This window comes from Phocoena sinus, chromosome 2 (genome assembly GCF_008692025.1).
Source record: "Phocoena sinus isolate mPhoSin1 chromosome 2, mPhoSin1.pri, whole genome shotgun sequence".
Classification (NCBI taxonomy): domain Eukaryota; kingdom Metazoa; phylum Chordata; class Mammalia; order Artiodactyla; family Phocoenidae; genus Phocoena; species Phocoena sinus.
The window spans coordinates 19596519-19614371 of record NC_045764.1 but is presented as its reverse complement, the minus strand read 5'-3'; the positions used below and the strand labels follow the sequence as shown (position 1 = coordinate 19614371).

Here is a 17853-nt window from a genome sequence, read left to right as displayed (position 1 = left end):
TGAACCTCTGAGGGGAGCTGGGACTCCAGGTACAAACCCGTAAGCCCAGTTTGGAGGCTCATTGACTGTGATTCATGTACTTGGGTGGCCGGATCTAGGACCCAGTTACATTTGAATTTCAGATAAACAACAATGCAATGTTTGGGACACACTTATATTTAAAAAGTGTTCATTGTTTATCTACAATCAAACGTTAACTGGGTGCCCTGTATTTTATCTGGCAACTCTCCATATAAACCCCATTCTTTTCGTGTTCCCATGAATCTAAGCTGCTAATTAACCCCTAAATTAACTTCACTGAAAGAAAATATTCGTGCCCATGTGATTGATTCCAATGGCAACTTTTTTTAATTGAAAAGAGGGAAAATCTATGCGCTGTATACTGTTTTTGTCATATTCTTTCAGGTGTGTCCAATAATGATACTTCCACAGACACCTAGGGTCTCAGCAGTTCCAGATTAATCTCTCATGGTTTCCTTGGTGGCATAGTTTAGCTGGTTCACATGATATGTTGCTGATGTTATTTTGCTCAGACATCACAGAAACCATTGCTAACAAATGATCAGGTTCTCCACGTTAGAAGCGGGTGAAATGTGAATTTGGGATACTCTGTCTTCTCACTTCCTACACATCAACTGCATTGGCTAATAAGAACCGCAGCAGTCGAAGCAAAACATTACCTCTCCTGGTTAATTCTTTTGTTCTCTTCTTTCATCTGCTCAAAGGGAAGATAATATTCCTTATAAACTTCTTTTGAGGGGAAGACAGCTCACACTTAGGAAAGTTGCATCCATTTTCCCTAAATAAATAATGACTTGCCGTTTAGGAACAAAAGCCTTAAATATCATTTATTCACTCAGCAAACATTTATCAAGCAGCTCTATGCTAGGTACTAAGTGGAAACAGAATGAGTAAGATGTAGTCCCTGCTTTCAAGGGTTCACAGGAATCTGCCCGTTCAGTGCTTGCTTTTAAATGGCTCAGCAGTCATTTCAGAGAAAAAGTGTGTAGTAAGAGCTAACTAGCTCATAATGAAAGGATTCTTCTCTCAAATGCTTTCAGCAAATACCAAACCTTACATTCCGAGCAGAGGCTGTTCCTAATCGGTATTTCGAGGGGCTAGACTTGGACTGGTTCCTTCTCCCTTCGTTCAGTCGTTAGGACTTTGCTGCTCCCAGTGTGGCCCGCAGACCAGCAGCATCAGCATCTCCTGGGAGCTTGTTAGCAATGCAGACTCTCGGGCCCTGTCCTGGACCCACTGAATCAGAGTGTGCAGTGGAACCAGGACCCCGGGTGATTCATGTGCGCCCTGAGGTTTGAGAAGCCCTGGTTTGATACAGAATTTCTCCAGCTCCACTTTGTGTGGGATGATCATCTGAGGACCTTGTTGAGGCAGATTCCTGGGCCCCAGCCTCAGGGATTCTGATTCTGTATGACGGGGCCCAGCCTGAGAATTTCCATTTCTCACAATCTCTCAGGAGATGCTGGTGTCGCCTGTTTGGGAAGCACTCTTGGGGTAGCACCAGTCTAGCTCGCTCGGGGTGTTGAGCTGACCTATGTTGGCGATGGTGACTAGAGCCCCAGTGAGGAGCTCAGTGTGGTTTTCCATTGCTTACGCTGGAGTCAGGAACATGAGGACGAAACTGTTCCCTGGACCATCTAGCCTGTTGTGGGGATGGATTTGCATACAGTGGACTATTCAGGCCAGTCTGTTCTGGCCGTTGTGAGACTACAGAAGAGGGAGCGATTAAATTCTCCTTGGGGGCTCAGCCATTTGAGTTGGGCCCTGCAGGATAATAGGATTTTGGCCCATTCCTGGGATTCATATGAATAAATGCCAGGAGAGTGGGATATACATGAAGCAGTGAGAGTTAATCCAGTATTGCTACATTGTAAGATATAGAGCCTCCAGAAAGAAGAAGAACAGAGAGCATGGGAGGTGGGTCTGGGAAAAAGTTTGGGGACAAGATGGAGAGGTGTCTTAAAAATGTCACCTTAAGGAGTTTCGATTCTGTCTTAGAACTTTTTGCTATAATGACATCTGTTTTTTTTTAAAAAAAGTTTGCATGTCTTGTACTTACTATTCTGTGTGTGTGCTTTTTTTTTTTCTTTCAGGATTAAGCATGAAAACATTGTGGCCCTGGAAGACATCTATGAAAGCCCAAATCACTTGTACTTGGTCATGCAGCTGTAAGTACCTGATTTAATTGATGAGTGCAGACCAGGGGTTGCAAACTCAAATGCCTAAAGGGCCAGGAGGTAAAATAAATTAATGGAGTGGGCCGGGCAAGACAGCAGGGAGTGGTGAGAACTGTAGGGCAGTGGGCAAGAATGTGTCCGTGTAAGAACAGTGGTCTTTAGACCTCACTTGGTCTCATCTGCGGCTGCTGGATCAGACCGAAAATCTGGAGTCCTCATAATGGAATCCAATGCTACTGTTGCAGGGTTGCTCTATTTAGGATGATGTCTCTTTTGCTTTTTTAATGTGCAAGGTCCAAATGTTGCTTCCTGAAAGCACTTCAGTGGGCCCACTGTGAATACACTCTGCTCCTGTCTCCAGGAGAAACTCCCACCCTTGTCTTCATTTCTAGGGAGGCTGGGGGATGGCAGCAGATGGTAGCTGTGTGTTCTGTCCCTTCCCTTCTCTTCTGCTGGCAGATAAATGCACATGTGATTCATGCCAAACATACGAGACGTATAATTGGAGTTGGACTATGCCATTATCATAGTCCCCCTTTAGAATATTTCTGCATTCTAGTAACTCTGGAGCTTACCAGAAGGTGGAAGAAATAAGAAAGCCAAATATCTAGGTAGAGGCTATAGTTGAACAGATGTTTTTTGGTTTTTTGGTTTTTTTATGTGAGGTGAAATTAGCCTGCCCACATACACAAATGCTTTATTCTAAGTGATGTAACTCGTAGGAGTATTCCAGGACTAAACTTGTTATAATTAAGTGACGGAAACTGTATCAGAGTGCTACATGTTCACCACGACTTGAGTAAATTCTGGAACGCTGTGTTACTGAGCTTAATGACCAAAGAGGATTTTTGCTGAAGGTCAGAATATATACTTAAATTTCATTATTTATTAATGATTTTCAGACTTTGAATTTCCAAAGGTATTTAGAAGATTTGAGGGTCAGGCTAACAATTTCTTTTTCATAGATTTTCCTTTTTCTTTTTTTTTTTCTGCGGTACGCGGGCCTCTCACTGCTGCGGCCCCTCCCGCTGCGGAGCACAGGCTCCGGACGTGCAGGCTCAGCGGCCATGGCTCACGGGCCCAGCCGCTCCGCGGCATGTGGGATCCTCCCAGACCGGGGCACGAACCCGTGTCCCCTGCATCGGCAGGCGGACTCCCAACCACTGCGCCACCAGGGAAGCCCCGATTTTCCTTTTTCTTATGAATGTTTAAACAACACATTAACTTGGAATCATGTTAGGATGCAAATAAGTTTTCATCATTGCATTTATTTAATCTTTCATTATTTTTAAAGTATTTTTAGTAGATTACGACACTTTTGTATAAACACTTATAAAAGTGTCAAGTTGGAAGCATGTGGGCAGTTTTTCTCTGACAAATGACAGTCCTAGGTGATGACCAGCAGTTTTACAGGTTTGTGTGTCGTTGTCTGCCGTTAGGCAGTGACTGGTGACTCCGTGTTAATTTTCAGTATCCTAAGTGCGATCTTTCCTAGTTCCTTGCTATTCTGTTTGTTTTATGATTCACCACATTTCTAGTTCCCCCCAGATCTGATATCCTTCCTAGAAACTCATGTGACTTTCTTTTATGCAGAATCAACTCTTAAAGAAGCAGGTGAATCACTTTTCCATCAAATATTGACTGCCCAATAGGAAAAACGGAACATTCTGGGGACAAGAAAAAGCCCCACAAAATGTCTGTAGTACATTTAAATGTGTGCTTTTTTATTGGCGATGCAAAAAGCAAGATATTAATACTTGAATGCAAAGCTATATGCATTCACTTGCTTTAAGTTCTCTGTTTATGAAACCATCACTAAATAAGAGGAAACACCCCAAATATGTACGTCTCAGCTCTGCCTCTTACTGGCTGGGTGAACTTTAGCAAAATAACTGGGCCTTTCTACTTTCTCTGTGGAATTATTTTATCAGTTTGTCTCTGCAGATGGTCTTTAATTTTATGAGATAAAGTTCAAGTACATTTGAATTCTACCTTTCTAAGCAACTTGATTGTATACTTATGAGCAGTAGTGTATATAAAGAGAGGTTGGCAGGAGAGCATGAAAGGGTCCAGAATGGAATGAACTTTAGAACATTTCTCTTACTATTTTATTGTTTTCAGTGTGTAAGTCTTCCATATCTTTGTTGAATTTATTCTGAAATTTTTTTCTGATCTTGTTGTAAATGGGTTTTTACTTCATTTTTCCAGTGACTTGCTTCTGTTGTAAAAATACAGTTGATTTTTGTACATTAACTTACAATCTTGCTAAATTCACTTATTGTTTGTAGTAGTTGTTTTGTGGATTTCTTAGCATTTTCTATCTAAACAATCATGTCATCTGCAATTTACGTTGATTCTGGTTGGTCCCCAAAGGAATTCTATTTGGTAAAACACTGATAGTTTAGTTCTAAATATTAAGTGTATTTGAATGTTGTAATTATAATCCTTTAAAATGTTTTATGTCAGATGTTTTGAAAATTCAAATTGACCTCCCTCTTATTCCTTCCTCTCCTCCATTCGTTATCTTAATCAGTGAGATTTTTAAAAAAGCAATGGCAAAAAAGAAAGAAAGGGAGGGAGGGAGGGAATGAGGGAGGGAGGGAGGGAGGGAGGAAGGAAGGAAGGAAGGAAGGAAGGAAGGAAGGAAGGAAGGAAGGAAGGAAACCCTTAATGGATCAGAATATAATCCTGAGAAAATCTTTGGTCTGGTTTGAGGATTTTGTGGGCTTTATTGTTATTTTTGTTGTTGTGTTTTAGTTTTTGTCAGTAAGGCTCAATAGTTTTCGCTTGTGAGGCCCCTGTATTTTTTCTGCCTGGGTCAGCGAAATCATGGGTTGGTTTGTTTTTTTTAAGAGTTTAGAAAGTCCTTGATTTCTAAATACTTGGGGGTGATCTAGAACACAGCATTTGAGAGGGACTTTAGTTCACAGTATTTGTGCCTGGGAGGTTTCTGGTTTCCTAAGAAACATCATCTTGGGCACTGACACTCAGATATAATAGGGGATGCTCAGTAGTAATTTTATTACTTAGCTAATTGCTCTTTCGACTCTGAGTACTGTAGCATGTTTGTTCCTTTGCTACTGCAGCAAAGGAAATTTGATTGTTTATAGAGGTCTATATTTAAATTTGATTCGGGGTTCGGGACAAATATCTTTTTTTTCCCCAGAGTGCTATTTTTGGGAGCATTCTTCTCTTTTTTCAGTTCTTTATTATTATTATTGAGAGATAATTGACTTATAACATTTTATTCATTTTAGGTGTACAACATAATGAATAGTTCTTTTTTGGAACATTCTTCCTTAGATAGTGTGAGATCAAAATGACATTGAAGTAAATTACAGAAGAAAGGTCAGTTTGTTTAAAGTTTATTTCTGGTCTGACTTTGCTTGTGGGGTGTTAGCCCACAAGCTGGGCTTGAGGTTATCATATTCACCAGATCCAAAGTAAGCTCCTGAATGTTTCACAAAATCTGCTTTCTCCTGCTGTCTGTTTCATCCCAGCAAATGGTAAACTTCTTTCTTCCAGTTGCTCAGGCCAAAACCCAAAGTCTTCCTTGACTCACCTTTTTTCTCTTAGGCCCTACAGTCCCATCCATTGGCAAGCCCTGTGGTCACCAACTCGAGACTATCTAGAGAATCCAGCCACTTTCTCTTCATCTCCACCATCATGGATAAAACTTATCTTTCTTCTCCCATCCTTTCCCCACTGCACTGGTCTTTCTCATCATGTTAGCCAGACCTTGTCATGCCTTTTGAAAACTCCTACTGGCTTCCCATCTCAGAGTACAAGACCAAGTCCCTTTTTTTTTTCTTTTTTTTTTTTTGGCCGCACCGTGTGGCATGCAGGATCTTAGTTCCCCAACCAGGGATTGAACCCAAGCCACAAGCAGTGGAAGCGGGAAGCCTTAACCACTGGACCACCAGGGAAGTGCAAAGACCAAGTCCTTGTAGCAGTCTCCAGGGTCTTCTGTGTCCAGACCCCCTGGTCACCTCTCTGACCTCGCCCCCCCACTCCTCTCTCATTATTTCATTCACCTTGCTGTTCCTCAGACACATCACGCCTGTGCCACGACGGACCTTTGTTCTGCTTGGAACACTGTCTCTTTGATATCTTCATGCCATGATGGAAATATTAGAATTTCTACCAAATGTCACCGTTTCAATGAGATGATATTCCCCAGCGCCCCTGTGAAATAGCACCTCTCCCTACCATCTCTTGCCATGCACACATTCATTCCTGGCCCCCTGCCCAGCTTGATTTTTCTCTGTAGCACTTGTCACCGTCAGAAAACGTATCTCTGCTTTGTTCTCTGCTAGAAGCATGCTGGCATATTACGGTAGGCACTTATGAAATATTTGTTCCATTAATGATTACATATAATAGGAATAGTGGTTAACACTTATTCACTCATTTAATCCTATCACAAACTCAGGAGCAATTTTTTTTTTTTAACTTAAACTGCATACAGCATATGTATTTTTTAATTTAAAAAAATTTTTTGGCCGTGCCGTGTGGCATATGGGATCTTAGTTCCCCAAGCAGGGATCAAACCCATGCCCCCTGCACTGGAAGTGCAGAGTCTTAACCACTGGACCGCCATGGAAATCCTCAGGAGCAACTCTTATCCCAATTTTACATGAAGAACCTGAGCAGAAAACTTGGATCATTTATCCAAGCCAGCAAGTGACCCAGTGAATACACTTAATGAAAGTAATACAATACACTGATGACATTTTCTAGGAAAAAATCTTGTAGGTAATATTAATGTGAATAGTTCAGTTTACCTTGAAAAATGTATTACTTATGATTCCATAAATGCTTAGCTAACTATAAAATGCCCTGTATATTGTAGTAGTTTGTGAGGGGAATAAAATTTACTGCATAATATCACAGAAAGTCACTAAACCAATCTCAGTTCACTCACAGCAGTGATTGTGTTTCTTTCTTAATTTTTTCAACTAATGAAGGGATGGATGAACGTGTTTTACCAGTATTGTGATTTGCTGCATTGTGCATATTCCATGCGAGACAGAGAGATTTCTAATATTTCTGATAGTCCTTTTATTCCAGGACAGCATTAAGATATGTACAACTAGTTGCCCGCTGAGCCTGAAAACTAATGATTAAACACACGTTCTTTCAAGAATGTTAATTCGATTCCTGAGCAGTCCAAGACACAAAAATATATGCAGCTTCCAAGAGGAAATATGATTTATCTACTCCACTAGCTGGTGCATGAATCTGTTTGAACAGTTCCCTATTTGTGGGTTGCCAGTGTTATTTCATGTGGATATTGTATTCATAATTCATACTGTGTGTTCCCAGAAACAGTTTTAATTAGAACACAAATTATGACTCCCAACAGAAAGTCTTTTGTAAGTAGCCAAGCATAATAATGAAGACAGAAGTGTTTCTGACTATGACACCTTCATATATTTACATATAATTTACCCAAATCTTCTCCCTGTTCACAACAGGCACTAACTGAGAGCCCAGAGGGCCTGTGGCCTCTGTTCAGTATTGGGTGGGTGGGCAGGGGCTTGGGGGACACACATGAGGTGCAGTCGGGGCATTCCATGGCTCTCTTTGTGGAGGAGCAATCATAACCCACCAGCACTGCACCCCTCAAGGTTTGCGCAGGGAGCTCTGGATCACCAGGAAGTCCTCAGTGGAGGAAACGGCCTTAGGTGGAGGGTGATTAGGACGTAGCCAGATAGATGTGCTGGGCATGGTGTAGGTGGGGGGAGCCATGCTCCAGGCTGAAGGGCTGTCACACAGAGAGGCTTTAAGGAGCCTGGGTGGGATGTGTGGGGCTCAGCCTTTGGGGACTTCAGTTTGTGAGAGGTTTAGTCTGTGAGGGGTTCAGTCTACGAGGGGTCCAATCTGTGAGGGGTTTAGAAGGTAGGGGGGGTCCAGTCTGTGGGGCTCTGTTCTTTGCGGGTTTCAGTTTATGGGGGATCCAGTCTGTTGTGAGCGATCCAGTCTGGGAGGAGTTCAATCCGTGGAAGGTCCAGTCTGTGGAGTGTTCAGTCTTTGAGGGGTGCCATCCGTAAGGTGCTCCGTCTGATGGGGTCTGCCTTTGGGGGTTCAGCCTGTATGCGGTTTTGTCCTGTGGGGTCTCAGTCTGGCTAGGATGGGGAACTGTGTGACATCTTGGTGGGAGATACGGCTGGAGACCTGGGCAGAGGCAAAGCCAATACTGCAGCTGCTGCTTCTTTGTCATCCTCCAGGCTAATTACTTAATATGCTTTTATTTTTCCTGCCACTGGAAAACCTACTGAGGGTTAAAGAGTTTAGAGAGTTAAGGAGGAAAGAAAAGAGAAAAGCCAAGGTCCAAGATAATGATGAACCAATTTTACCAGGTTCAGCTGTCTGAAATTGCCAACATACAATCACGTATTTTAGATCTTCCTTATTTAATGTAAGCACTTAAAACTAAATTTTCCTCTTAGCACTGCTTTTCCTGAATCCCATAAGTTTTAGTATGTTGTGTTTTTATTTTCATTTGTCGCAAGATATTTTCTCCTTTCCCTTGTGATCTCTTCTTTGACCCATTGGCTGTTTGAGTGTGTTGTTGAATTTCTACATATTTGTGAATTTTCCAGTTTTTCTCCCACTGTTGATTTCTACTTTCCTTCCATTGTGATAGGAAAAGATACTTTTGTATGATTTCAATCTTTTAAAATTTATTCAATTTTTTTGTGTTTTGCGGCCTAACATATCCTGGAGAATGTTCCATATGAACTTGACAAAAATGTGCATTCTGCTGTTGTTGGATGCTCTGTTCTGTGTATGTCTGTTGATCCGATGGGCTTGTAGTTCAAGGCCTCTATTTCCTTATTGATGTTCTGTTTGGCTGTTCCGTCTATAATGGAGAGTAGCATATTGAAGTCTCCTCCTATTTTTACAGAGCTGTTTCTTCCTTCAGTCCTTTCAATGTTTGCTTCATATATTTTGGAGCTCTGATGTGTAATACATGTTTGATGTGTGTATCTTCTTGGTGAATGGATCCTTTTATCAATGTATAATGTCCTTCTTTGTGTCTTACAACAGTTTTGACTTTTTTTTAACATCTTTTTTGGAGTATAATTGCTTTACAATGCTGTGTTAGTTTCTGCTGTGTAACAAAGTGAATCAGCTAAAAGTATACATATACCCCATGTCCCCTCCCTCTTACGTCTCCCTCCCACCCTCCCTATCCCACTCCTCTAGGTGGTCACAAAGCACGGAGCTAATCTCCCTTTGCTATGCAGCTGCTTCCCACTAGCTATCTGTTTTACATTTGGTAGTGTATATATGTCCATGCCATTCTCTCGCTTAGTCACAGCTTACCCTTACCCGTCCCCGTGTCCTCAAGTCCATTCTCTATGTCTGTGTCTTTATTCCTGTCCTGCCCCTAGGTTCATGAGAAGCATTTTTTTTTTTTTTTTTGATTCCATAGTTAGCATACGGTATCTGTTTTTCTCTTTCTGACTTACTTCACTCTGTATGACAGACTCTAGGTCCATCCACCTCACTACAAATACCTCAGTTTCATTTCTTTATATGTCTGAGTAATATACTATTGTATATATGTGCCACATCTTCTTTATCCATTCATCTGTCAGTGAACACTTAGGTTGCTTCCATGTCCTGGCTATTGTAAATAGAGCTGCAATGAACATTGTGGTACATGACTCTTTTTGAATTACGGTTTTCTGAGGTTTATACCCAATAGTGGGATTGCTGGGTCGTATGGTATTTCTATTTTTCAGTTTTTAAGGAATCTCCATACTGTTCTCCATAGTGGGCTGTATCTATTTACACTCCCACCAACAGTGTAGAGGGTTTCCTTTCTCCACATCCTGCTCCAGCATTTATTGTTTGTTGATTTTTTGATGTTGGCCATTCTGACCAGTGTGAGGTGATACCTCATTATAGTTTTGATTTGCATTTCTCTAATGATTAGCCATGTTAAGCGTCCTTTCATGTGTTTGTTGGCAAATCTGTATATCTTCTTTGGAGAAATGTCTATTTAGGTCTTCTGCCCATTTTTTGGATTGGGTTGTTTGTTTTTTTTGATATTGAGCTACATGAGCTGCTTGTATATTTTGGAGATTAATCATTTGTCCGTTGATTTGTTTGTAAAGTATTTTCTCCCATTCTGAGGGTTATCTTTTCATCTTGTTTATGGTTTCCTTTGCTGTGCAAAAGCTTTTAAGTTTCATTAGGTCCCATTTGTTTATTTTTGTTTTTATTTCCATTTCTCTAGGAGGTGGGACAAAAAGGATCTTGCTGTGATTTAAGTCATAGAGTGTTCTGCCTATGTTTTCCTCTAAGAGTTTTCTAGTGTCTGGCCTTACATTTAGGTGTTTAATCCATTTAGAGTTTATTTTGTGTATGGTGTTAGGGAGTGTTCTAATTTCATTCTTTTACATATAGCTGTCCAGTTTTCCTAGCACCACTTATTGAAGAGGCTGTCTTTTCTCCATTGTATATTCTTGCCTCCTTTATCAAAGATAAGGTGACCATATGTGTGTGGGTTTACCTCTGGGCTTTCTATCCTGTTCCATTGAGCTGTTTCTCTTTTTGTGCCAGTACCATACTGTCTTGATTACTGTAGCTTTGTAGTATAGTCTAAAGTCTGGGAGCCTGATTTCTCCAGCTCCATGTTTGTTTTGTTTTGTTTTTGCGGTATGTGGGCCTCTCACTGCCGTGGCCTATCCCGCCACGGAGCACAGGCTCCAGACACACAGGCCCAGCGGCCATGGCTCATGGGCCCAGCCGCTCCGCGGCACTTGGGATCCTCCCAAACTGGGGCATGAAACCACGTCCCCTGCATCAGCAGGCGGACCCCCAACCACTGCGCCACCAGGGAAGCCCCTCCATTTTTCTTTCTCAAGATTGCTTTGGCTATTCTGTGTTTCCATACAAATTGTGAAATTTTTTATTCAAATTCTGTGAAAAATACAATTGGTAGTTTGATAGGGTTTGCATTGAATATGTAGATTGCTTTGGGTAGTATAGTCATCCTCACAATGTTGATTCTTCCAATCCAAGAGTATGGTATATTTCTCCATCTGTTGGTATCATCTTTAATTTCTTTCATCAGTGTCTTAGAGTTTTCTGCATACAGGTCTTTTGTCTCTTTAGGTAAGTTTATTCCTAGGTATTTTATTCTCTTTGTTGCAGTGGTAAATGGGAGTGTTTCCTTCATTTCTCTTTCGGATTTTTCATCATTAGTGTATAGGAATGCAAGAGATTTATGTGCATTAATTTTGTATCCTGCTATTTTACCAGATTCATTGATTAGCTCTAGTAGTTTTCTGGTAGCATCTTTAGGATTCTCTATGTATAGTATCATGTCATCTGCAAACAGTGACAGTTTTACTTCTTCTTTCCGATTTGGATTCCTTTTATTTCTTTTTCTTCTCTGATTGCTGTAGCCAGAACTCCCAAAACTATGTAGAATAATACTTGTGAGAGTGGGCAACCTTGTCTTTTTCCTGATCTTAGTGGAAATGCTTTCAGTTTTTCACCATGGAGAATGATGTTGGCTGTGGTTTTGTCATATATGGCCCTTATTAGGTTGAGGTAAGTTTCCTCTGTGCCTACTTTCTGGAGGGTTTTTATCATAAATGGGTGCTGAATTTTGTTGAAAGCTTTTTCTTTCATCTGTTGAGATTATCATATGATTTTTATCCTTCAGTTTGTTAATATGGTGTATCACATTGATTGATTTGCATTTATGGAAGAATCCTTTCATTCCTGGGTTAAACCCCACTTAATCATGGCATATGATCCTTTTAATGTGCTGTTGGATTTTGTTGCTAATATGTTGTTGAGGATTTTTACATCTATGTTCATCAGTGATATTGGCCTATAGTTTTCTTTTTTTTTTTGCGGTACGCGGGCCTCTCACTGTTGTGGCCTCTCCCATTGCGGAGCACAGGCTCCGGATGTGCAGGCTCAGCGGCCATGGCTTACGGGCCCAGCTGCTCCGCGGCATGTGGGATCTTCCAGAATGGGGCACAAACCCGTGTCCCCTGCATCGGCAGGCGGACTCTCAACTGCTGCGCCACCAGGGAAGCCCTGTAGTTTTCTTTTTAGTGACATCTTTTGTCTGATTTTGGTATCAGGGTGATGGTGGCCTTGTAGAATGAGTTTGGGAGTGTTCACTCCCTCTGCTATGTTTTGATTAGTTTGAGAAGGATAGGTGTTAGGTCTTCTCTAAATGTTTGATAGAATTTGCCTGTGAATCCATCTGGTCCTGGGCCTTTGTTTGTTGGAAGATTTTTTTTTTTTTTGCAGTACGTGGGCCTCTCACTGCTGTGGCCTCTCACGTTGCGGAGCACAGGCTCCGGACGCGCAGGCTCAGCAGCCATGGCTCACAGGCCCAGCCGCTCCGTGGCGTGTGGGATCTTCCCAGGCCAGGGCACGAACCTGCGTCCCCTGCATTGGCAGGCGGACTCTCAACCACTGCGCCACCAGGGAAGCCCCTGTTGGAAGATTTTTAATTACAGTTTCAATTTCAGTGCTTGTGATTGGTCTGTTTATATTTTCTGTTTCTTCCTGGTTCAGTCTTGGAAGGTTGTGCTTTTCTAAGAATTTGTCCATTTCTTCCAGGTTGTCCATTTTATTGGCATATAGTTGCTTGTAGTAATCTCTAATGATCCTTTGTATTTCTGCAGTGTCAGTTGTTACTTCTCCTTTTGCGTTTCTAATTCTGTTGATTTGAATCTTCACCCTTTTTTTCTTGATGAGTCTGGCTAGTGGTTTATCAATTTTGTTTATCTTCTCAAAGAACCAGCTTTTAGTTTTATTGATCTTTGCTATGTTTCCTTCATTTCTTTTTCATTTATTTCTGATCTGTTCTTTTTGATTTCTTTCCTTTTGATAACTTTGGGGTTTTTTTTTTTTCTTGTTGTTGTTCTTCTTTCTCTAATTGCTTTAGGTGTAAGGTTAGGTTGTTTATTTGAGATTTCTCTTGTTTCTTGAGGTAGGATTGTATTGCTATAAAAGTTCCCTCTTAGAACTGCTTTTGTTGCATCCCATAGGTTTTGGGTCATCATGTTTTCATTGTCATTTGTTTCTGGGTATTTTTTGATTTCCTCTTTGATTTCATCAGTGGTCTCTTGGTTATTTAGTAGTGTGTTGTTTAGCCTCCATGTGTTTGTATTTTTTACATATTTTTTCATATAATTGATATCTAGACTCATGGTGTTGTGGTCAGAAAAGATACTTGATACAATTTCAATTTTCTTAAATTTACCAGGGTTTGATTTGTGACCCAGGATATGATCTATCCTGGATAATATTCCATGAGCACTTGAAAAGAAAGTATATTCTGTTGTTTTTGGATGGAATGTCCTATAAATATCAGTTAAGTCCGTCTTGTTTAATGTGTCATTTAAAGCTTGTGTTTCCTTATTTATTTTCCTTTCAGATATCTTTCCATTGGTGAAAATGGGTGTTAAAGTCCCCTACTATTATTGTGTTACTGTCGATTTCCCCTTTTATGGCTGTTAGCATTTGCCTTAGGTACTGAGGTGCTCCTATGTTGGGTGCATAAATATTTACAATTGTTATATCTTCTTCTTGGATTGATCCCTTGATCATTATGTAGTGTCCTTCTTTGTCTCTTGTAATAATCTTTATTTTAAAGTCTATTTTGTTTGATATGAGAATTGCTACTCCAGCTTTCTTTTGATTTCCATTTTCATGGAATATCTTTGTCCATCCCCTCACTTTTCAGTCTGTATGTGTCCCTAGGTCTGAAGTGGGTCTCTTGTAGATAGCATATATATGGGTCTTGTTTTTGTATCCATTCAGCCAGTCTATGTCTTTTGTTGGAGTATTTAATCCATTTACATTTAAGGCAATTATCGATATGTATGTTCCTATGACCATTTTCTTAATTGTTTTGGGTTTGTTATTGTAGGTCTTTTCCTTCTCTTGTGCTTCCCGCCTAGAGAAGTTCCTTTAGCACTTTTTGTAAAGCTAGTTTGGTGATGCTGAATTCTCTTAACTTTTGCTTGTTTGTAAAGGTTTTAATTTCTCCATCGAATCTGAATGAGATCCTTGCTGGGTAGAGTAATCTTGGTTGTAGGTTTTCCCCTTTCATCACTTTAAATGTGTCCTGCCACTCCCTTCTGGCTTGCAGAGTTTCTGCTGAAAGATCAGCTGTTAACCTTATGGGGATTCCCTTGTATGGTATTTGTTGCTTTTCCCTTGCTGCTTTTAATATTTTTTGTTTTTATTTAAGTTTTGATATTTCATTAATATGTGTCTTGCATGTTTCTCCTTGGATTTATCCTGTATGGGACTCTCTGCACTTCCTGGACTTGATTGACTATTTCCTTTCCCATATTAGGGAAGTTTTCAACTATAATCTCTTCAAATATTTTCTCATGCCCTTTCTTTGGGACCCCTCTAATTCGAATGTTGGCGCATTTAATGTTGTCCCAGAGGTGTCTGAGACTGTGTTCAGTTCTTTTCATTCTTTTTTCTTTATTCTGCTCTGTGGTAGTTATTTCCACTATTTTACCTTCCAGGTCACTTATCCGTTCTTCTGCCTCAGTTATTCTGCTGTTGATTCCTTCTAGAGAGTTTTTAATTTCATTTATTGTGTTGTTCAACATTGTTTGTTTGCTCTTTAGTTCTTCTAGGTCCTTGTCAAACGTTTCTTGGATTTTCTCCATTCTATTTCCAAGATATTGGATCATCTTTACTATCATTACTCTGAATTCATTTTCAGGTAGACTGCCTGTTTCCTCTTCATTTGTTTGGTCTGGTGGATTTTTACTTTGCTCCTTTATCTGCTGTGTATTTCTCTGTCTTCTCATTTTGCTTAACTTACTGTGTTTGAGGGCTCCCTTTCACAGGCTGCAGTTTCCTAGTTCCTGTTGTTTTTGGTGTCTGTCCCCAGTGGCTAAAGTTGGTTCAGTGGCTTGTGCAGGCTTCCTGCTGGAGGGGACTTGTGCTTGTGTTCTGGTGGATGAGGCTGGATCTTGTCTTTCTGGTGGGGAGGACCACGTCTGGTGGTGTTTTTTGGGTGTCTGTATTATGATTTTAGGCAGCCTCTCTGCTAATGGGTGTGGTTGTATTCCTGTCTTGCTAGTTGTTTGGCATAGGGTGTCCAGCACTTTAGCTTGCTGGTCATTGAGTGGAGCTGAGTCTTGGCATTGAGATGGAGACCTCTGGCAGATCTCTCACCAACTGATATTATGTGGGGCCAGGAGGTCTCTGGTGGCCCAGTGTCCTGAGCTCGGCTCTCTCATCTCAGAGGCTCAGGCCTGACACCCGACCAGAGCACCAAGACCCTGTAAGCCATATGGCTCAGAAGAAAAGGGAGAAAAAAAAGAAAGAAAATAATAATAATAAAAAAATAAAATAAAAAAATTTTAAATTATTGAAATAAAAGAATTTTTTAAGTAATAAAAAAATAAAAGAATAGAGCAACCAAACCAATAAACAGATCCACCAGTGATAGCAAGTGCTTAAAAACTGTACTAAGATAAGTATAAAAATCAGAAGCTAGTCAGTCACATACAGCAAACCCCAAGTGTACAGTTGCTCCCCGTGTCCACCACCTCAATTTTGGGATGATTCGTTGTCTATTCAGGTGTTCCACAGATGCAGGGTACATCAAGTTGATGTGGAGCTTTAATCCGCTGCTCCTGAGGCTGCTGGGAGAGATTTCCCTTTCTCTTCTTTGTTCGCACAAGCTCCTGGTGTTCAGCTTTGGATTTGGCCCCGCCTCTGCGTGTAGGTCTCCTGAGGGCGTCTGTTCCCAACCCGGACAGGACGGGGTTAAAGGAGCAGCTGATTAGGGGCTCTCGCTCACTCAGGCCGGGGGGAGGGAGGGGTACGGATGCGGGGCGGGCCTGCGGCGGCAGAGGCCGGCATGACATTGCAGCAGCCTGAGGCGCGCCGTGTATTCTCCCGGGGGAGTTGTTCCTGGATCCCGGGACCCTGGCAGTGGCGGGCTGCACAGGCTCCCCAGAAGGGATGTGTGGATAGTGACCTGTGCTCGCACACAGGCTTCTTGGTGGCGGCAGCAGCAGCCTTAGCGTCTCATGCCCGTCTCTGGGGTCCGCGCTTTTAGCCGCGGCTCGCGCCCGTCTCTGGAGCTCCTTTAAGCAGCTCTCTTAATCCCCTCTCCTCGTGCACCCCAAAACAATGGTCTCTTGCCTCTTAGGCAGCTCGACACTTTTTCCTGGACTCCCTCCCGGCTAGCTGTGGCGCACTAGCCCCCATCAGGCTGTGTTCACACAGCCAGCACCAGTCCTCTCCCTGGGATCCGACCTCCGAAGCCAAAGCCCGAGCCTCAGCTCTCAGCACCGCCCCCCCCCCCACCCGCAGTGCGTCCGCCCCAGCAGGTGGGCAGACAAGCCTCTCAGGCGGTGAGTACTGGTCGGCACCGATCCAATGTGCGGGAATCTCCCCGCTTTGCCCTCCGCACCCCTGTTGCTGTGCTCTCCTCCGTGGCTCTGAAGCTTCCCACCCCAGCCCAACCCCTGTCTCCACCAGTGAAGGGACCTCCTAGTGTGTGGAAACTTTTCCTCCTTCACACCTCCCTCTCAGAGGTGCAGGTCCCATCCCTATTCTTTTGCCTCTGTTTTTTCTTTTTTCTTTTGCCCTACCCAGGTACGTGGGAGTTTCTTGCCTTTTGGGAAGTCTGAGGTCTTCTGCCAGCATTCAGTAGGTGTTCTGTAGGCGTTGTTCCACATGTAGATGTATTTCTGATGTATTTGTGGGGAGGAAGGTGATCTCCATGTCTTAACTCCTCTGCCATCTTGAAGGTCCTCTCACAGTTTTGACTTTTTATAACCATGTTTTTAATGCAATCACGTTTGTTGTAAAGATTTTTATAATACTTTTCTAAACAACATCTTACCCATTTTATCCAATTTGAATGAAATTGAACATCTTTCATGAAATCTAATTAGTTCTTTAAAGTATGCACAATTTAAAAATCCCATACATTATAGAACAATTGTAAAAATATTGGTAGGTAACATCTGGTCACTAATACTCAAATTTGAGAATCCATAAAAGTACATAAAGAGTAGAGCATGTGTAGAATATAAAACATCAATTTCAGAAATCATCCACTTATTAACTTACATGTTGTACACATATTTATTTGATTTAAGGATACAGGTAATGCTGTAGAGTCAGCAATTGGAGCTTATAAAATAAAAAATAGAGATAGCACTGTGGACTTCATTGCTTCTAATTCCCTAGTATATAAACATTTGGAGCTTGTAAAAAGTGTGCCTATGCAGTAATAAATTTCTGAATACATCGGATTAGACATTCTGGTTTAAGATGCCCCTGAATTACAATTCTGTCTGATGACTTATTAAAGGAAATGGGCTCTCTACTCCAAGCAAACCAATTTCCTAGGATTTCTCTCATGTCTTCCCAGTTTCTAAAATGCTCTTTCTCCTCTTCTCAGGCATCTAGACCCTCTCTTTTTTTTTAGACCGTCAGACTAAACCCCCTCATTATCCTGCCCAGGCTCCTTAATGCCTCTTTTTGTACCAGCCCTTCAGCTTGGAGTACAGCCTCCCAGCCCACCCCATGCCCAGCACATCCATCTGGCTAAGTCCTAATCACCCTCCACCCAAGGGTGTCACCTCCACTAGAAGTGACCTGTGACCCCAGAGCA

At 41.7% G+C, this 17853-nt stretch overlaps 1 protein-coding gene across 1 annotated transcript in view; it reads left to right on the top strand.

Annotated features, from left to right (window-relative positions):
• CAMK1D (calcium/calmodulin dependent protein kinase ID) overlaps positions 1–17853 on the top strand; it is a 424335-nt gene that overhangs the window by 263437 nt on the left and 143045 nt on the right. Inside the window, exon 3 of the mRNA XM_032621492.1 lies at positions 2115–2189. Within this exon, the coding sequence (XP_032477383.1) occupies positions 2115–2189 (75 nt within the window). The remainder of the gene's footprint in view (positions 1–2114; positions 2190–17853) is intronic.